At 40.3% G+C, this 20,950-nt stretch overlaps 1 protein-coding gene across 5 annotated transcripts in view; it reads left to right on the plus strand.

Annotated features, from left to right (window-relative positions):
- The first annotated feature begins 1,032 nt into the window (after nt 1-1,032).
- CNKSR2 (connector enhancer of kinase suppressor of Ras 2) overlaps nt 1,033-20,950 on the plus strand; it is a 284,401-nt gene continuing 264,483 nt past the window's right edge. For 2 of the 5 annotated variants that reach the window (XM_006048925.4, XM_006048926.4), the window contains exon 1: nt 1,034-1,672. In XM_006048925.4, coding sequence (XP_006048987.1) covers nt 1,609-1,672 — 64 coding nt within the window. In that variant the 5' untranslated portion in view covers nt 1,034-1,608. Of the gene's footprint in view, nt 1,673-20,950 lie in introns of all 5 variants that reach the window. The other 3 variants (XM_006048927.4, XM_025277119.3, XM_006048929.4) reach the window with 2 other exon arrangements.

Below are 20,950 nucleotides of genomic sequence, written 5' to 3' on the forward strand. Positions count from 1 at the left end.
AAGTAAAATTGAAATGGCTATACAAGTAAGATGAGTTTCTCTTTTACTCAGTGGAGCTATTCAAGAATGACAAAGATAAAACATCTACAATGGTGGCAGACTGCTTGTGTCCAAACATTCTAGGATGAATTATTTGTCGTTTAAATCGAGCCTCATTAGGCAAGCTTTTTACTAAGGATTGCACGGGAGCCTGCGTAACATTTCTGAAGAACGGGAGTTTTGAAGAATCGTTTTCCACACTTTGTCACTCATTTGCAAGCCCAGTGTTACCCTTCAGTTCTTACACAAGAATATCTTTAAACAAAAGGGCATCCCCTGAAATGGGCACTGGGCGCTCTGAGCTTCGGTGGAGTTGGCCGAAAACCCCATACCGAGCCCTTCAAAAGGCACGTGGGGCCGAACCTCCCTCAGAATCGCCGCGGCCGGCGCTCGCAGGCTCCAGGCTGGGCGCCTGATTTCCCCGGCGGGTGCAGCACCGGGGACGGTCCCACAGCACCGGCCCTCCTGCCTCGTCATCGCTGCGTCTCTGGCCGGCGGGGCCCGGTCCCCGTCCGCGGCACTCCACGCCTCCGTCTCCGCGGGCGTGAGCGGGGCTCGGGAATCACCTCGGGAGCCCACTCAGCAGCGGGAGGGCGGGAGCGAGGAAAGCCCGGGCTCCCGCTTTAACCCCCGCGCTCAGCGGCATCCCCCTCCCCTCGGCGGCGGGGCCACAGGTACCTCCTCAGCCGCCTCAGCAGTTGGCGCTCAACTGGTGGGCAGGGCGTCCCGCCACCGCCGCCGCGTCCGCTCAGAGGCCCTTCAGAGCCGCGGTCCCGCCGCCCCGGCACCTGACTGACAGACTAACTGACCGAGCGACCCAAAGCCGCCGCCGCCGCCACTGCCGCCGCGCACGCGCTCCTCGTCCGCCTCCGTCCCGGGGCTGCCCGCAGGGCGGGAACGCGACGCTGGAAGCCGCCCGCACCTGCCTGACTGACAGGCAGACCCCGGGATCGGGCCTCGTGCGGGCGCGCACGCGCACGCGCATCGCGCTCCTGCCGTCGGCCCCGGGGGCGGGACCGCGCGGCAGCGAGCGGGCGGGGGGCTCGTGGCGCGCGCGCCCCGCACCCGAGGGCTGCGGAGAGATATTTTGGGTGGCAGGAGGCCCCTCGTCATTTCCGCCGGGTAGCTGGTCGTGCCCGGGGCTTCACTCCCGCGCACGAGGCGAACGGGCAAGTTGGCTTCGGGAGTGCGGCGGCAGCGCCTTGCCTTAGCGACGCGATCCTCGGCAGTGCAAGCCATGAACTGAAGCCCCGAAGGGACCGAGACCCGAGCGGAGTGTCCGAGCCACGGCTGCAGCCGCCACCTCAGCGGGGAGCGAGCAGAGCCGGCGCGGAGCCGCGACCCCGGCGCCTTTCACTCCCAGTCGCCTCTCCCACCGCTGCTGCCCGCCGTTTCCTGCGAGACATTGCAGCCGCGAGACTCGATACACAAAAGCCTCCTTCTCCGCGCCGCCCGTCCAGCGAGGCAGCGACCAGCGAGGGACCCCACCTGAGGGCGGCTCAGGCTGCTGAGTTCGTTTTGTGTCTGAGCTCTGAGCTCCGCGCCCCGCGCGGAACCGACCCCGTGCCCATGGCTCTGATCATGGAACCGGTGAGCAAATGGTCTCCGAGTCAAGTCGTGGACTGGATGAAAGGTAATGCCCGCTGTGCGGACGGCGAGGCGGCCCTGGGGCGCGGGGTCCCGGCACGCGGGAGGGAAGGGTCGCCCGCCGCGGCCGAGCCCGCCATTGGGGCTGATCTTGGGGCGCCGAGGGCGGCGGGGGACCGCCGGGACTGATTGGGGCTCGGGATCCCGGTCTCCTATTGTCTCCAGCCAGTGGCTTCCCAGCTGGAGAGGGGCGCGGAGAGCGTGGGGGTGGCCGGCGCAACCCGATGGGAAGCTGGAAACACGGCGGCGGAATCCCTGTCTGTCCGCCTCCTGGCTACCCTCCCTACCCTCAGGCCGGGAGGATGTAGCGACCTGGTTTTCCCCCTCAGGGAGGAGGCCCCAGGAACTGTCGCCCCTTCCTCCGGCCCCTTTGTTCCTGGGAATCCTGACACCCCCTTGGCGGCCGCCCCTGCCAACTGCCTTTTCTTGTGCCAACTCTCCCGGCAACTTTTAAGCCCACATAATGGGGTCAGGACTCGGCCGCAGGGGTTTGGATCCGGGGAGCTCAACCTCTTCCCCAGGTTGGGCTGAGGATGCTCGAGGGATGCGCTACTTTGGAGGAGAGGAAAACATGCTTCCCCCGGGACAGCATCTGCGCTGGTGTCTGTGGCTCCCTCCTGTGCATCCCCCCTCCACCCTCACCCCGCATCCTCTGCCTCCTCCTCTTCTGACCGCTTGAGGCTTTGCATCTTAAGTCTTTTTACTGGGGGCTCGACCCAGGTGTAAGATGATGCACATTCAAGTGCCCCCTCATTTCTTCCATCTTGAAGACGCTCCCCTTTTTCCCCCTGCAGTTTCTAATAACCATACTTAATTTATTCGCCCTCCTAATCTCAAACGTGGGCTTTTTCTCTAGTCCCTGGTCTTTCCTGCCTCACTATCTCCCTCTGTTGTCTGAGTTAAGGGGCCTGTAGAGGACCCCCTCCTCACGACCACTGCACCCCCTCCCATCCTCAAGATTCCTAAGATTTGGGGAATGCTGACGGGGGATGGACGGGATGGAAAAAAAAAAAAAACACGATTCCGCGCTACACTTGGGAGATGTTAGAGCTTTGCCCGTGGTTATTCTTAGGCACAAGCTCTGGGTAGATTAGTCAGGGACCAAGGCTTATTATTTGAAAATGCCCGTTCCGAAGATGGGGGAGCCCCTTCTTAGGGCTTGCTTAGCGCTCAGACACTCTAAGCTTAAGGTACTTTAGAACTAAAGGTAGGGTGATTGGAAGGGATAGAGAACGACAGGGGGAAACTCAATTTTTTTTTCTTTTTTCCCTGAGCCTTTTCTGCCTCTTCTTCTTGTGGATTTTCCTTTATCCATTTGCTTTCCTTTTATGCCCTTACTTGCTCCTTTATTCTTCATTTACTTCGTTTTTCTTTTCTAATATGTGGAAAGTGCTTTGTAACTGCAAAGCACAGTACAAATGAGTGTATTGACTTAAATCGAATTTATTATTTAACGACTGCCCCCCTGTGTTCGGTGAATTGTGCTAAGGTGCCATGGGTGCCATGACTAAGACAAAGTCCTGCAGTGGCTTTTTTTTTTTTTTTTCCCCCTGCAGCTTCTTGTCTTTTCATATTTGCTATTGAAATTCCACTCTCCCAGATTCCCATCAATTTTAACCCCCTTTGGAGTGTCAGATGCAGACAAACATCTGTCTTCTCTGTCTCAGTCATGGAAGAAAGAGCCAGAGTACATGCAAGAAGCAAGAATGCTTAATTAAAATCCTTTCTTTGAATTTGCCTATAAGATTACTTTAGTTTCTGTCTTGTTACTGAAGTACTCAAAGAAAAGCTGTCTTGGCTCCATAGGAGTCAGATTACCTTCAGAGACTACCTCTCACAAATTCCCATGATGCTTGTAGTGAGTGCTGCATACTCCATCTTCTTCACCTCCCACCTTCCCAGTACATTTCTGAGGTTTCCCCTCTCTCTACACTTTAGGTCCACTGAAGCATACAGAACATATGATGTACATATTCTGACACACATCATTAGTTCTCAGTACACTAGTCCTTTAAAAATCTCTCCAGCCTAAAATGCAGCTTCTTTGAGGTTGAACTGACATCAGTTGCTGTGCTTTTAAGTGATTGTTATATTTAAGTTGAATAATTTATTTTCCTACCTGTTGGTGACACATTTTAGCGCTATTTGAAAAAACAGAATTCATGTATCTTTGTATACATTAAAGCGGAAGAGAATCACTGATGTATCCGTATATTTCAAGTCCCAAACTGCTTATTGCTGAAATTCCCATAATCTTCATATACATTTGATTGCAAATACCATTGGAAAATAAGGTTTAAAAAAGTAGTTGGATGAAATGAACATTTCCTCAAATTAATTAAGGTAACTTACACTGTTACCTTAATTAATCCCTCCCACTCTTTCCCCCAAATAAACTTTATAAAATACACTTTAAAAATACTTTTCACCCTTTCTTCAGATGCACTAATGTTTAAAACTCAATTTAGGTTGTAGCTTTGGAATGGCTAAACCTCATTTAGTGTTGTATGTAGTGTTATATAGGCAGGACCAAAGCATGAATAGGACTTTCGAACAACTGTAGCATTGTGGGAGTTCTTTAAAAACATGCTCCTAATGTGACAGTTTCATCATCCTTAACATTTAAAGCATATATATAGCATATGGTTTCACCTGGTCACAATTGTAGATAGTTATAACTCTCTTTAGTAAGGTATATGCTTTATGTTCTTTCTAGGCTATTTTTTTTCCTTCACTAAACAGGAAACGAACCACTAAGCATATAAAAATAGCATGGCCATGTATTTAATGCTTCCAGACAATTATAGAAGTGCTATAGAAACTCAGTCAGCAGAGCGGGAAATGAAAGGAAAAACTCCTGGCGGACAAGATTATTAAGCTTTGATAGAATAATTCAAGTTTAATTATGAAGGACCATATATACATTGCAATTTACTTTGATTTATTTCTTTTTATTAAAATATATTTCAGGACACCTAAGTATTAATCTATGTTAATTGAGTGCTATGAGGAAATACTTCCATGTTTTTTGCTCACTCCCAGCTTCACTATTTGTAAAATCCAATACTCATTGCATTTTCTGCTGACAATAAAAATTTGGTATGAGACAGTGTCAGTGTTAGTTCCAGTAAATATATGAACTCCTCGTGAGTCAGTAAAATAAGCATTTATGTCCCATATTATCCTGATATTACTTCACACAATCTAGAAATGTCTCATAGCCTTCAAAATTAATTTAAAAAATGAATTTTATAAAAATATTTTTTGAGAAAATCAAATACACATTGTTTGAAACTAACCTTTTTCAGTTGGAAATTGCATTCAGTCCTCTTGTAGTTTTGACAAAATTTTAAAACCAAATCCTTTTTTACAGTAAATAAAAACAAAGCAGTTATTGGAAAAAGGTACAAAAGTAGGTCAGTACAGTAACTGTTTCTAATTTTTGCTTAGTCTATTACTCTAAAGTACATTATTTCTCAGCTCCTGTCTGTTCACTTGCAGTGCCTGGAAATATTTCATAATCTGCAGTTGCTTGAGTCTACTTTTTTTGCCCTCTGAAATATAACAAAAACCCCTAAACAAGTTAGGACCCCTATTACTAGTTTTATTACTCATTTTCCTTATCCATGTCACACCCAATGATTCCAGTTTTTTTATCACACCTTTTCTGACTTTTGAAATTCTTTCATAATATCCGTATGACTAAGATAAAGTTATTTTCCTGGACCAGCTCCCTTTATGACATTTTCCCAGTGATCTTTAATCCTTTTCTGGATCAAATAAAATGGATTATTGTTTTCAGAGTCAACCAACAGGCCCCACTTTGCTGATCTTCTCTTATGTTCTCTGTGACTTAGTTTCATCCACTCTTGTGTTATTGTGATTCCTAAAATAGTCTATATTTTTAAGATAGCCTCTTAAACCATCCCACAATTAACTGCTCTGGTCTTTCCTGTTTACTATAAACCATTTTCTTTAAGAAGCATTCACTGACTTCTAATTTCTGTCTGATGACTCAGCCTTCTTGAGGATAGAAAATGAAATACATTATTTTAGGTCTTAAAACATAGATAAAGCCAGCGTTTTGTATACAGCTCTAAAAAAGAGGAAAATGCAGTGATGAAATAAGCTCTATTTAGTATAAAAGTGTAAATGCTCTAAGGGAAAATGTGCCTGGTAACAGAAAGCAGTTTCGACAGGTACAACGCTCTTTAGTAATTTCTTTTCCCCCTCATAGGACCAGACCTGAAGTTGAAATTTATCTTAATCAGGAAAATGTCAAAATTTTGAGTTAACTGTCTTGAGAGAGAGATCAGAAATAATTTTCTGACAGGAATTTGAAAAGTATACACCATAAGGGGAAAAAATATGTTCAATGACCAAATTGGTGCTATCACCTCTATTTGAAAAATTAATTTTTTTTCCCCAATTGCAATGTGACTAGGTAGTAACCAACAGTTACCTGCTTTGGATTTGGCATTTTGGGAACAGAAATTCTTGTCATTTTATACAAAGAGGAAGTTTACCTTATATAGATATAAGATATATAGATATATAGAGTTGAGTTCACAAGAAACATTTTATTTATAGTGTCATTAACATTCGCTCCTTAAGGTAACACTCATAGTGCACAGTAGGAAAAATAGTATATTTATGTAGATATATTCAGTACTTACATATTATTTACTCAGTATTTCAGCGTGGAAGGTTCTTTAATGGATGGATTTAAAATAATTCCCTGCTTTGAAGAAATTAGTCTCTGTAAGGGATGGCAGTGACATTGACAGACTTTTGCCAAGACAGAGATAGGTCCCAATTAGTACATTTGGTAAATTTTAAGAGTTTGAATGTGCATACAAGCACGAGTGGAAAGAGAAGATGATGATTTTAGTAAGTCAGGAAAGAATCTATGAGGTAGCTGGGGTTTTTGCAACTGTTTAAGCAGTTTATTTAATTAAGGTATATTCTAAGAGGGATGTATTCTAAATGTAGAAGCACATCAGGAGACTGTAGAGTTGAGATAGGGTGATTAACCAGAGGGTTTGTGTCTAGGTTTGTCTGGTTGAAGGAGAAAGGTGGGCAGTAGAGGGAAAGTGAGGGAGGAGCATGAGTAGGTGGCACAAAAGTACAAGAACAAATCTGCATTTCACAAAGACAATAAAACTCTCATCGTGTCCTGAGTTTAAATAAATACCACATTATAAAACTTTGGCTGCCAAAAATAAGCCCACAAAGAATGTGTATTGAATTGGTACAGCTGTTTCAAATCTGTTTCTCAGGAATAATTTGGAAATAATGTTAAAATGAGTTATTTTGAAGATTAATTACATCATTAACATTATGTTGTTGGATATTTAGAAATTTACTGATCCAAATCCTTACATGAAGAATGAAGATAGGCTTTTAAATGTTGACATTGTTCTTAAAACAATGATAAATTATCATTTTCATTTATAGCAGAGTGACCTCTGATTAGGACTACTTTTAGCTTTCTCTGTGAATTCCCTCACATTTAAGGTTTATTGTGAAAGCTGAAGTACTAACTTCTACAAAGAGTCCTAGAAGGATGGATCATTTGTAATGATTTAAAGGTGGGGGCGAGGGAGGGTAAGTAATTTGGGAAAAAAATGGAATCTAAAGTTTTATGTTTTATAAGTTTGTCATATTTTAGTGTCTGGCTGAAGAACAGCCGGTGTAGTCTTAGCATTCAGTGAGTGAATTCGGTTTTCATATGTAGCATAGGCCCGTGCTCCCCAAAATGGTATGTTACTATGGTTGTGGAAGTCAAATGATCAAAAGAAGCCAAAGAGTTGATTTTTGCTAAGTATTGTAGAACATTATTTTTACATTAAAACAAACAGATATTATATTCATGCTATAGAAAGCAAAATTGAAGGATTTTAAAGATGAGACCAGAGGCTTAACAGGAATCTTAAGCTTGCAGCAGGCTGTTTAAAGCTGCATTTCCCAGACCTCCCAGGGTTATGAGTGTACTCCATTTAGCAATTATGGGTACATCAGTGGAAAAGTTTGAGAAGTGGTGGTTGGGTTTAGAAAAGCTAAATTTTATGTACTCTGCTTCTTCTTTTTCTCCTATGTCAAGGGTCAAAATAAATTTTCAGTCAAGGTCACGATAATTATAGCATCTTTGTTGTATTCATAAAACTGTAGTCAGAATGAACTTCTTAAGAATGATTCTCTTCTGATCCTACCCTTTCACTTCTCACTCACCATCCCCCCACCAATTTAAAAATTTTAATGATTTCTCACTGTTTTGAGGAAAAAGTCCTCAAAATAGCCTATAAGACCCTTGAAAGTTTGGCTGTTGCCTATGCGGTAAACCTCATTGCTAGCACCAACTCCACTGGCCTTCTTTCAGTCCTGTTTACCCTGCCCCTTGAGCCTTTGCACTTTTTCTTCACCCAGTTAAGTCCTGCTCATCTTTCAGATCTCAGGCCTCCCATCCTCCACCTTAGAAAAGCCTTCCTGAATCCCCAGATCACAGCAGATCCTCAGTTACCTGTTATCTTATTGCCTTGTATATCTTCTTTGTTCCATTTGCCATTTTTACGTTGATTTGTGTGGTTATTTGATGAGGGCAGGGAACCCATCTTTTTGCATTACAGTGCATAAGAAAATATCTGGTGAAAAGTAGGCACTCAGGAAATATTTGCTGAGTAAACGAATAAATAAATTTATTCACAGATTACTGGTCTGTGGGCAAATCTGCTTTCCCAAATGGCAGTTCACGTAAAGGCTCTTATTAATACAACGCTCTAATGGATACTTCAGAGACAAAGTGTATACTGTGTGCCAGAATACAGTGGAAATAGAGTTGCTTTGTCTATTTTTCATAGTTGTGTTGCTGTCTAGTCAATTCAGTGTTCCAAATCATGGTTTAGATTTATTTTGTTAAGAATTAATAATTTCAATGAATCTGTAACACTTCTGTGTTTATGCTCTAAATGTTATTTGCTGATAATCATTTAATAGGCCAACACAGTAGGCAAACTTCTGCTTAAAAAATGAAAACATACCCCTTTTCTTAAGCATTTTTTTTCTTTCATACAAATTTTCTAATTGTTTCTTCATTTTGGTGTTTCTAAAGGAACTCTATATATTTTGGAATGTTGATAGAATGAAACTGAAAGAAAAATGCCTTAAATTTGTCCTCTTAAAATTTTTTTAATAAGTTCATATAAGAAATTAAAATTTATTTTTCTGTTGTGAGAAGAAAATGCATTGTATTTGTTAATTTGGAGGATAAAATGAAAAAAAGCCCTTTAGCTTAATGAGAACCATTATCTTCTCTATTATATTTAATATTGAATTTACATTTTTATTAATAGGAATAAAATTAAGATATTTATACTTGCATCTTAAGTTCAGCATTTCTCTATATTTTTTCATCTCTCACTTTGATTTTGAAAAATGAATTTTAATTTTTTAAGCCAAATATAAATTTATTTGGATGGGATGATTTGGGAGAATGGCATTGAAACATGTATAATATCATATTTGGACTAATTTTTTTGAAGAGTGTTCATTAAGAATCTATATAGGAAGTTACTGTAAAGCATAACTTGTTGAATACAGGTGCCTCGTAGACTTTTTGTGAATTACATGCTACTGGATAATCACTAGTAGGCAAGTTACAGAGATTTTTCTAATGAAATGTGTCCCTCCGCCCAGATTTAGGATTGTTAAAGCATAAGTCAGAATAAGTGAAATTTTTAAGACTTTAACATAACTTTGCCTGTTAACTCTTAATAAAACAACACCTTCAGGCTTCAATGTCCTAGTTAGTACTGCAAACCAAGGATTGCAATTGTACCCTGATTTGAATTACAAATAACCATTAAACATGCTAGAATTTTTTTAACTTGAAAGATGTATTTAATTTCTTGTTCAATTTCAATTTAAATTACAATCATTAATTCTAATAGAAGTTTTCATATCTTAATCTTACTCTTGCAATTTCAGAAAAGAAAGGGTTGTGGGTATTTGCATAAATTCATTGAATTTTAAATTTTACTGAAGTACAATAACTGCTGTTTTAGTTGTCTGCATTCATCTATTGAATAATTAGCCACAACATAAAATTGTTTTAAAAATCAAGATTTATTAAATAAACCAAAACTCACAATGGCATTAATGTATCCTAGTTTGCCACAGTAAAAACATTGTTACATAACTAATATCAAATGTAGCATACTTGTCTGTTTTATATTTAATGTTAATATTCTTGGAAATTAGTCTTATTAGGTAGGTTGGATCATCTTCTAATAAGATGATAGAGAAGAGGAAAATTTGTTACTTGCTTTTAAAGTGTTAACCAGTATCCTTTTGTGTGTTTGAACTATTTATTTTGTTTTAGCTATATCTGCTATTTTTAAAATGGGCTGGGAATATGGTTTCTGAAGTAATATCTACAAAAAATCAATAGAAGGCAGACTTAGATCCTGAATTTTACTTTTTTCCAACTTGTTTCCCAAAGATTACCAAAGAATCTGTTTTTTAGCAAGATGTTCAGTTCAGTTCAGTTGTTCAGTCATGTCCGACTCTTTGCAGTCCCATGAATTGCAGCACGCCAGGCCTCCCTGCCCATCACCAAGTCCCGGAGTTTACCCAAACTCATGTCTATCGAGTTGGTGATGCCATCCAGCCATCTCATCCTCTGTCGTCCCCTTCCTCTCCTGCCCCAATTCCTCCCAGCATCAGTCTTTTCCGTGAGTCAACTCTTCGCATGAGGTGGCCAAAGTATTGGAGTTTCAGCTTCAGCATCAGTCCTTCCATTGAACACCCAGGACTGATCTTTAGATGGACTGCTTGGATCTCCTTGCAGTCCAAGGGACTCTCAAGAGTCTTCTCCAACACCACAGTTCAAAAGCATCAATTCTTCGGCACTCAGCTTTCTTTATAGTCCAACTCTCACATCCATACATGGCAACTGGAAAAACCATAGCCTTGATTAGACGGACCTTTGTTGGCAAAGTAATGTCTCTGCTTTTTAATATGCTGTCTAGGTTGGTCATAACTTTCCTTCCAAGGAGTAAGCGTCTTTTAATTTCATGGCTGCAGTTACCATCTGCAGTGATTTTGGAGCCCCCCAAAATAAAATCTGACACTGTTTCCACTGTTTCCCCATCTATTTGCCATGAAGTGATAGGACCAGATGCCATGATCTTAGCTTTAAGCCAACTTTTTCACTCTCCTCTTTCATCAAGAGGCTTTTTAGTTCCTCTTCATTTTCTGCCATAAGGGTGGTGTCATATGCACATCTGAAGTTATTGATATTTCTCCCAGCAATCTTGATTCTGGCTTGTGCTTCGTCCAGCCCAGCATTTTTCATGATGTACTCTGCATATAAGTTAAATAAGCAGGGTGACAATATACAGCCTTGACGTACTCCTTTTCCTATTTGGAACCAGTCTGTTGTTCCGTGTCCAGTTCTAACTGTTGCTTCCTGACCTGCATATAGGTTTCTCAAGAGGCAGATAAGATGGTCTTAGACGTGTACTAAATTTATTAATTAAAAACCTTTTAAATACTGGTTTTAAATAATTATGCTGAATGAGTAATTTCAACGTTAGGTGAATTCTCATTATAATTTTGGTATGTTTTATATGTGTATGTGGGAGTTTATTTCATATACATTTTCCCCCAACTATCCATATTATTTTCAAAATGTTTGATAGTTCTGGGGACTTGTGGGTTTTTCCACTTGACTGTGCAGAAAGTTCATATTTTAATTTTGTGTAATTCACTTATATTTTGACTATGCAAATGAGCTACTAAGCTATTAAAATATATAAAACAAGAGAAAGTGTTGCAGAATTGCTGGTGCTCAAAATAGCCATTATAGTCCAGTTTCTAGTTTTCCTCCCTGCTTTCCAGAGCCTATATGGAAAAACCAAGTTCAGTTTGGTGGAAGCCAACACATGGATGGCAAGGCTAGGTGCTTCTTCCCCGCTTCCCTCTGTATTGGTGATATTGTGAGTTTTGCGACAGTCTCTGTTGGCACCAGCTTTGCATTAAATTAATGGCAGCTTTCCTTATCTAGAAAGCTACTCCCTTCTAGAGGCTTTCATTGGAATGTTGAATTGTCAAAGCAGAGAGAAGCTTATTTCTATGGAATATTTAGAGCTAGATAATTTGTCTTTCTCCTTGGTTGCTCCTTGCAAGAAACTTCTTCCAAGCTTGCTCCTTGGAAGCTTGCTTCTTCTCCAAGCTTGCTCCTTGGAAGAAAAGCTATGACCAGCTTAGACAGCATATTAAAAAGCAGAGACATTACTTTGCCAACAAAGATCCATCTAGTCAAAGCTATGGTTTTTCCAGTCGTCACGTATGGATGTAAGAGTTGGACTATAGAGAAAGCTGCGTGCTGAAGAATTGATGCTTTTCAACTGTGGTGTTGGAGAAGACTCTTGAGAGTCCCTTGGATAGCAAGGAGATCCAACCAGTCAATCCTAAAGGAAATCAGTCCTGAATATTCATTGAAAGGACTGATGTTGAAGCTGAAACTCCAATACTTTGGCCAACTGATGTGAAGAACTGACTCTTCATTGGAAAAGACTCTGATCCCGGGAAAGATTGAAGGCAGGAGGAGAAGGGTATGACAGAGGATGAGATGATTGGATGGCATCACCGACTTGATGAGACATGAGTTTGAGCAAGCTCTGGGAGTTGGTGATGGACAGGGAAGCCTGGCGTGCTACAGTCCATGGGATTGTAAAGAGTTGGGCACAACTGAGTGACTGAACTGAACTGAATTTGTTTTTCTAATCTGTCCCTGGATATAATGTTTTAAGTCTATTTATGATAAAAACTCGCAGAAGGAAATGGCACCCCACTCCAGTACTCTTGCCTGGAAAATCCCGTGGATGGAGGAGCCTGGTAGGCTGCAGTCCATGGGGTCGCTAAGAGTCAGACAGGACTGAGCGAATTCACTTTCACTTTTCACTTTCCTGCATTGGAGAAGGAAATGGCAACCCACTCCAGTGTTCTTGCCTGGAGAATCCCAGGGTTGGGGGAGCCTGGTGGGCTGCCATCTCTGGGGTCGCACAGAGTCAGACACAACTGAAGCTACTTAGCAGCAGCATGATAAAAACTTGTTAATTCAGATTCCATTTATGCGATGTTTGTGATCAATTTGAGTAGGTTCCCACTGAAATTTACTTTAGACCTGTGAAGAAAGGGCTTACTGATCAATCTAATAATGTAATCAAGATTGGAAAGAAATTGTTTGACCTTGGAGGATGCGGTGTTTTCAAGTATCGTACTTTGCCAGGAGCCATTTCTATACTGAAAATATTCAAGCTAGAAATGAGTTATATTTTTAGTTAGAATTTAGCATGATTGGCTGGAGTCATGGTTTTTTACTTTTTTGGTATATTTTTGCAAACATCCTATAGTACAGCTTGGTTCTTCCCCTCATTCGCATGTGTTAGGAAGGTCTCATGCATTTCACATCTATTAGTAATAGTAGTACTTAAAAGTGAAATAAAGGACAGTTGTTAACACCCTTTTTCCTAATAAGTTACAGAAAAATTAAGCAGCTCAACAACGATGTGCAGCTGTCAATAGCTAGGACATGGAAGGAACCTAGATGTCCATTGGCAGACAAATGGATAAGAAAGCTGTGGTACATATACACAATGGAATATTACTCAGCTATTAAAAAGAATGAGGTAGATGAAACTGGAGCCTATTATACAGAGTGAATTAAGTCAGAAAGAAAAGCACCAATACAGTATATTAACACATATATATGGAGTTTAGGAAGATGGTAACGATGACCCTGTATGCAAGACAGCAAAAGAGACACAGATGTAAAGAACAGACTTTTGGACTCTGTGGGAGAAGGCAAGGATGGGATGATTTGAGAGTCTAGCATTGAAATGTGTATATTACCAAATGTGAAATAGATCGCCAGTCCAGGTTTGATGCATGAGACAGGGTGCTCAGGGCTGGTGCACTGGGATGACCCTGAGAGGTGGGATGGGGAGGGAGGTGGGAGGGGGGTTCAGGATGGGGGACACATGTGCACCCGTGACTGATTCATGTCAATGTATGGCAAAAACCACTACAATATTGTAAAGTAATTAGCCTCCAATTAAAATTAATTAATTAATTAAAAAAAGATGTGCAGCTGTAATTAGATTGAACATAAACTTTTTTCTGCCTACTGGATTGGACTTATACTTTCGTGAATGAAGAACAGAGTTCAAGTTTATACATAATTATCTTCAGGCTTAACTTTTTTAAAGTTGCCTGAATTTTCTGCCTTTTAAAAATTGGCACAACTAGGTCGCTAAGAGTCGGACATGACTGAGCAACTTCACTTTCACTTTTCACTTTCATGCACTGGAGAAGGAAATGGCAACCCATTCAAGTGTTCTTGCCTGGAGAATCCCAGGGACGGGGGAGCCTGCTGGGCTGCCGTCTATGGGGTCGCACAGAGTCAGACACGACTGAAGCGACTTAGCAGCAGCAGCAATATATATAATAAAGAGTACTTTGAAATCAGATGCCTGGCTTAGTTGTATTGAGGCTCCATTACTTCCTAGCTATGTGATCTTAGTGAGGGAGAGTTTAAGTGACCTGCCAGATTTTCTCATTTTTGTTAAATAGGGGCGAAAATATTATGCACCTTATAGGGTTGTGGTATGCTTGAAACAATGCCTAGTATATAGCGAGTGCATGATAAATGTCAGTTTTGTTTTTTTTTAATTAAGGAGGAAGTTTAATTCTATTGGTAATCTTCAGAGGCAGAACTGTTAATAGATAATATTTATTGACTGTGTACTATATAGCATGTCCTGTGCTAGGTGCTTTTCCTGCATCATCTTATGCTTATCCTAACCCTGAAAGGTTGGAATTATCCCTGTTTTACGGATGAAGAAACTTTTTTTTAGAAACTGAGTCACTTTGCCCTATATATCCAAATGTTTATCCAGCAAGTTTTCAATAAATATTTTGAAGAATGAATAAACATTAAGTGCAAGAAGCAGAGTTTGAATGAATTTCTAACTGGTTCTGAAACATAATATGTTTACCTTGCCTTTCTACCAGAGGTAGATGTGACATGAGAGAAATCCTGGGAATCCTTGCAAAGAGGTGGATGTCCTCTCCATCAGACCTACTTTCTTTAGTGTGTGATAAGGTGGGCTGTGATTATTAAGTTCTCTTGACCTCTGTAGGACTGTGTGTGTGTCGTTTGTTTGGTGGCGGTAGTTTTTACTCAAGACTTTAGCCAGTGACAAAAATGCCACATATATGACTATAGTATTGGTGACATCTGTTGTTTTTTTTTTTTTTTGGCTGCACTGTGTAGCATGTGGGACCTTACTCCCTGACCAGGGATTGAACTTGTGCCCCCTGCAATGGAAGTGCAGAGTCTTAACTATTGGACCACCAGAGAAGTCCTTCATCTTTCTTATTTTTAAGTGTACTCCAGGAGTTGGATGTTCTCCTCTTCTGAGTGTGGTGGTGGTGGTGGTTTAGTCACTAAGTATTGTCCGACTCTTAAGACCCCAGGGCTATAGCCCCTCTGTCCATGGGATTTTCCAGGCAAGAATACTGGAGTGGATTGCCATTTCCTTCTCCAGGGGATCTTCCTGACCCAGGAATTGAACCCAGGTCTCCTGCATTGCAGGCAGATTCTTTACCGACTGAGCTATGAGGGAAGTGACCTAGGCTAAAGATCTGCTTTAGGATACTACTATCATCAGCCCTGGAGAAGGAATTGGCAACCCACTCCAGTATTCTTTCCTGGAGAATTCCATGGACAGTGGAGCCTGGCGGGCTGCAGTCCATAAGGCCACAAAGAGTCAGATACAACTGAGCAACTAACATTTTTAACACTTTGATTAACAACCCAGTGCTGAGATGTTTTATTCTGAAAGAATTGCTAATGAAAGTGCATGGTACCTCATGAAAAAGGATGCTCAACATCACTAAGCATCAGGGAAATGCAAATCAAAACCTCAATGAGTTATCACCTCACACCTTTCAAAATGGCTGTTATCAAAAATACCACAAATAATAAATATTAGCGAGGATGTGGAGAAAGGGGAATCCTAGATCACTCTTGGTAGGAATGTAAATTGGCACAGCACTGTGTAAAACAATATGGAGATTCCTCAAAAAATTAAATTGATAGAACTATTATATGACCCAGCAATTTTACTCTTGGATATATATCTGAAAGAAATGAAAATACTAATTAAAAATATACGTGTACCCCAGCATTCATAACAGCATTATTCACAATAGCTAAGATATGGAAGCAACTATGTGTCCATCAACAGGTGAGTGGATAAAGAAGATGCAGTATACACACACATATACACACACAATGGAATATTACTCAGCCATAAAAAGGAATGAAATTTTGCCATTTGCAACAATATGAATGGATCTAGAGGGTATTGTGCTTAATAAAGTAAGTCAGACAGAGAAAGACTCACTTGAAAGTGCATGTTTTCACTTATGTATGGAATTTAAAAAATAAAATAAATGAATATAACAAAAGCAGGAACAAACTCAGATACATAGAACAAACTAGTGGGTTACCAGTGGGGAGAGGAGTCAGAGGAAGGACTGATAGGGGAAAGGGATGTATGAGATAAAATAAGCTACAAGGATGTAATATATGACACAGAGAATATAGCCATTATTTTTATAATTCCTCTAAATGGAATATAATCTGTAAAAATACTGAATCACTATGTTGTACACCTGAAATTAATATAGCATTGTAAATCAACTATACTTTAATAAAAAATAATAATAATAAATTTTACTTGTACTAGGGCTTCCCTGGTGGCTCAGCTGGTAAAGAATCCGCCTGCAATGTGGGAGACCTGGGTTCGATCCCTGGGTTGGGAAGATACTCTGGAGAAGGGAAAGGCCATCCACTCTAGTATTCTGGCCTGGAGAATTCCATGGACTGTATAGTCCATAGGTTGAAAGAGTAGGACACAAATGAGAGACTTTAACTTACTTATACTTTCAGTGAGTATGGATAAACATCTAGAGTATTTTTAAAATATATTTAATATGCTGTTATAAATTAAAGAAAAAAATCACGCCTCCTCTAGAAGTAATGGTGCCTATAGTAGATGTTCCTAAGGAGTGTTACATTTTACTACAAATACTGACATACCTTGGAGATAATGTGGGTTTGGTTCTAGACCATAGGAATACAGCGAATATTGCAATAAATTGAGTCACATGAATTTTTTGGTTTCCTGTGCTCAGTTGTGTCTGACTCTTTGCAACCCCCTGGAGTGTGTGTAGCCTACCAGGCTCCTCTGTTCGTGGAATTCTCCAGGCCAGAGTACTGGAGTGGGTTGCCATTTCCTCCTCCAAGGGATCTTCCCGACCCCGGGATCAAACCCTGGTCTCCTTCATTGCAGGCAGATTCTTTACTGTCTGAGCCACTAGGCATAGTGAATCCCAAAAAAAAGTTACATGCTGGAGAAAATTTAATTGTTATGTATCAAAAAATCTATTGTGAAATCATTGTTAAATACAGAGTGGTGAAGTTGAGCTAAAGATGTTTCATCAATTGAATACTTGTATTATACAATGGTACTGATAGGTACCATTACCTCAGATATGCAGATGACACCACCCTTATGGGAGAAAGTGAAGAAGAACTAAAAAGCCTCTTGAGGAAAGTGAAAGAGGAGAGTAAAAACGTTGGTTTAAAATGCAACATTCAGAAAACTAAGATCATGGCCTCTGGTCCCATCACTTCATGGCAAATAGATGGTGAGACAATAAACAGTGACAGACTTTATTTTGGGGGGGGCTCTAAAATCACTGCAGATGATGATTGCAGCCATGAAATTAAAAGACGCTTGCTCCTTTGAAGAAAAGCTCTGACAAACCTAGATAGCATACTAAAAAGCAGAGACATTACTTTACCAACAAAGGTCTGTCTAGTCAAAGCTATGGGTTTTCCAATCGTCATATATGGATGTGAGAGTTGGACTACAAAGAAAGCTGAGCACCGAAGAATTGATGCTTTTGAACTGTGGTGTTGGAGAAGACTCTTGAGAGTCCCTTGGACTGCAAGGAGATCAACCAGTCCATCCTAAAGGAAATCATTCCAGGGTGTTCATTGGAAGGACTGATGCTGAAGCTGAAATTCCAATGCTTTGGCCACCTAATGTGAAGAACTAACCTCTTGGAAAAGACCCTGATGCTGGAAAAGATTGAGGATAGGAAGAGAAGGGGATGACAGAGGATGAGATGGTTGGATGGCATCACCGACTCAATGGACATGGGTTTGGGTGGACTCCGGGAGTTGGTGATGGACAGGGAGGCCTGGCGTGCTGCGGTTTATGGGGTCTCAAAGAGTCGGACCCAACTGAGCAACTGAACTGAACTGAACTGAATGATAGCTAAAGTTGCACCCATATTATGTTTTTAATGATACATGTGTTTTTTTTAAATTTAATTTTATTTTTAAACTTTACATAATTGTATTAGTTTTGCCAAATATCAAAATGAATCCACCACAGGTATACATGTGTTCCCCATCCTGAACCCTCCTCCCTCCTCCCTCCCCATTCCATCCCTCTGGGTCGTCCCAGTGCACCAGCCCCAAGCATTTTGCATGTGTGCGTAAAATATATGTTCTAGCATGTATTTTTGAAACTTTAAACTTTGTCCAGCGTAGAAGCAGAAACATAATATTTTCTATTGCTTTTTTGTTTTCCTTTAATAGAGTTGAGGTGAGTTTGCTTTAGGCTGGAAGTTTTAAAATAAGTGAAAACAACTTAAATTGCCCTTTGATTGTGGAGAGAATGATTTGAAGTCTCTCAGTTTTTATGAAAGCTACAATAGTCAGGACAATAGATATTTAGAAATTAACGTCAACTGTGAACTGTGGTAATTATCAACTATTTTCAAGTCGGCTTAATGTCCATTTGATTCTGTAAAGCATTTTTTCTCTCCTAATGTGCTCATTATCTTTGAAAATCCATACAAATTAAAATTAATTTTGTTTGGGTATGTTTTTGAGAATTTCATCACTTTCTTTGAAAAAGTTGACATTTGTGTTGATAAGTGGTAAAAGATAGACTTTTAAATACGGAAACACAATGAGTCTCCATCTCCATTAACTTTAAGTTATGTCTAATGTTTAAACAACATGGTTTCTAATTTTGAGGTATCTTTTTGCAAATGAGGCTGTTCTGTCAGCTTGTTTTTACAATTGCGATCATAACACACAGAAATAATAAATACAGCAAAATAATACATAGGGATCTACTAACATTTTTCTTTTTACTGATTTACCAGTAATAAGATCACAAAAAATTAAAGGCTGCTGTGTTTCTAAAAAATAAGGGCTTAAATATATATACATGACACATACCCCTACAACACTATTATTACGCCAAAATTCATTTCTTAGTATTAAGTATCTAGTTCAAATTTCTAGTTTCATAAACGTCATTAACATTTTTATAATTTTTCCCCATAAATCAGGATCCAAATAAAGCTCACACATTGTAGTCTACGTTATTTTTTCCCTACATCAATCCTTTTGGATTCAGTAATCCCTTTATATGGCAGGCATTATTTAATGTCTCTTGAAGTAAAATTCATAGATAATAAAACCTACCTCTCCTACTATTAAAAAATTCACTGTAATGCCTTTAGAATAATTTAAAAACAATTTTTAAAAAAAAAAATAAGATAGGCTTTTATATATAAGTGCTTCTAATGACTCTACTAGAAAAAACCAATGTGTGCCTATTTATAATAAGAATGCCTGGATTTAAGCTAAGCAAGCAGTAAATTCAGAAGTTATTCCGTAAGTACAAGAAAATGGAAGAGCAGATGAATTGATAAACAATGGAATAAAAATAAGTATTAGAAGAAGTATCAGGATAGATGTACTTGATATGTCACTCTAATACTTTCTGTTCAACATTTATTGAAAGGAACCTCAGCTTTTTGGAGAAATGGTAGAATCTAGAGCTGAGGAGGGAAAATTTAAGATGAGTGTGGAGCATCTTTTGCCAGAAGGTAAGGAAGTGCTTAAAAAACACAATGATAAGAGCACGTCAAAGACTTGGAAGCCCTTCTGAAAGAGCTGTCAGTGGCTGAAGCTGGAACAATTTGAGCAATGCAAGTAGTTTTGAATTTTAACTCAATGTATAATGTAAGTATTGAGGAGTCTATACTGATGTAAATAAATACCTGGATAAACAAATGAGGGAGGAAAGAAAAAAATCTCCCATACAGATAATTTCAAATAATTTATGTAGAAACATCCCTCTCAAGGAAGTGACACATAACTCCACACTTTTTGATCCTGAACTCACTTGGTGACCTGTTCTGAAGACTAAAGTGTGGGAAGGGAAAGTACAATTTCAGTGGACTAACCGAGTGAACTCTCCGTTCACCACCTGATCACCGTTTGCATCATCAGTAATAAGCGATGTTCATCATAAGTACTTTTGATATGATATGATGTGGTGAGAATGGCACCTGACCAATGTGGTCTTCTTCCCCAAAACCCACAATTCCAGTCTCAGTTCAGTTCAGTTGCTCAGTCATGTCTGACTCTTTGCGACCTGATGGACGGCAGCACGCTAGGCCTCCCTGTCCATCACCAACTCCAGCAGCTTGCTCAAGCTCATGTCCATTGCTTCAGTGATGTCATCCAACCATTTCATCCTCTCACGTCCCCTTCTCCTCCCACCTTCAGTCTTTCCTAGCATCAGGGTCTTTTCCAATGACTCAGTTCTTCGCCAAATGTGGCCAAAGTTTATTGGCATTTCAGCTTCAGCATCAGTCTTTCCAATGAATATTCAGGACTGATTTCCTTTAGGATTAACTGGTTGGATCTCCTTGAAGTCCAAGGGACTCGCAAGAGTCTTCTCCAACACCACAGTTCAAAAGCATCAATTCTTCAGCACTCAGCTTTCTTTATGGTCCAACTCTCACATCCATACATAACAACTGGAAAAACCATAGCTTTGACCAGACCTTTGTTGGTAAAGTTATGTCTGCTTTTTAATATGCTGTCTAGGTTGGTCATAGCTTTTCTTCCAAGGAGCAAGCGTCTTAATTTCATGGCTGCAATCACCATCTACAGTGATTTTGTAGCCCAAGAAAAGAAAGTCTGTCACTATTTCCATTGTTTCCCCATTTATTTGCCATGAAGTGATGGGACTGGATGCCATGATCTTAATTTTTGGAATGTTGAGTTTTAAGCCAACTTTTTCACTCTCAACTT

This window comes from Bubalus bubalis, chromosome X, assembly GCF_019923935.1.
Source record: "Bubalus bubalis isolate 160015118507 breed Murrah chromosome X, NDDB_SH_1, whole genome shotgun sequence".
In the NCBI taxonomy this organism is placed as follows: Eukaryota; Metazoa; Chordata; class Mammalia; order Artiodactyla; family Bovidae; genus Bubalus; species Bubalus bubalis.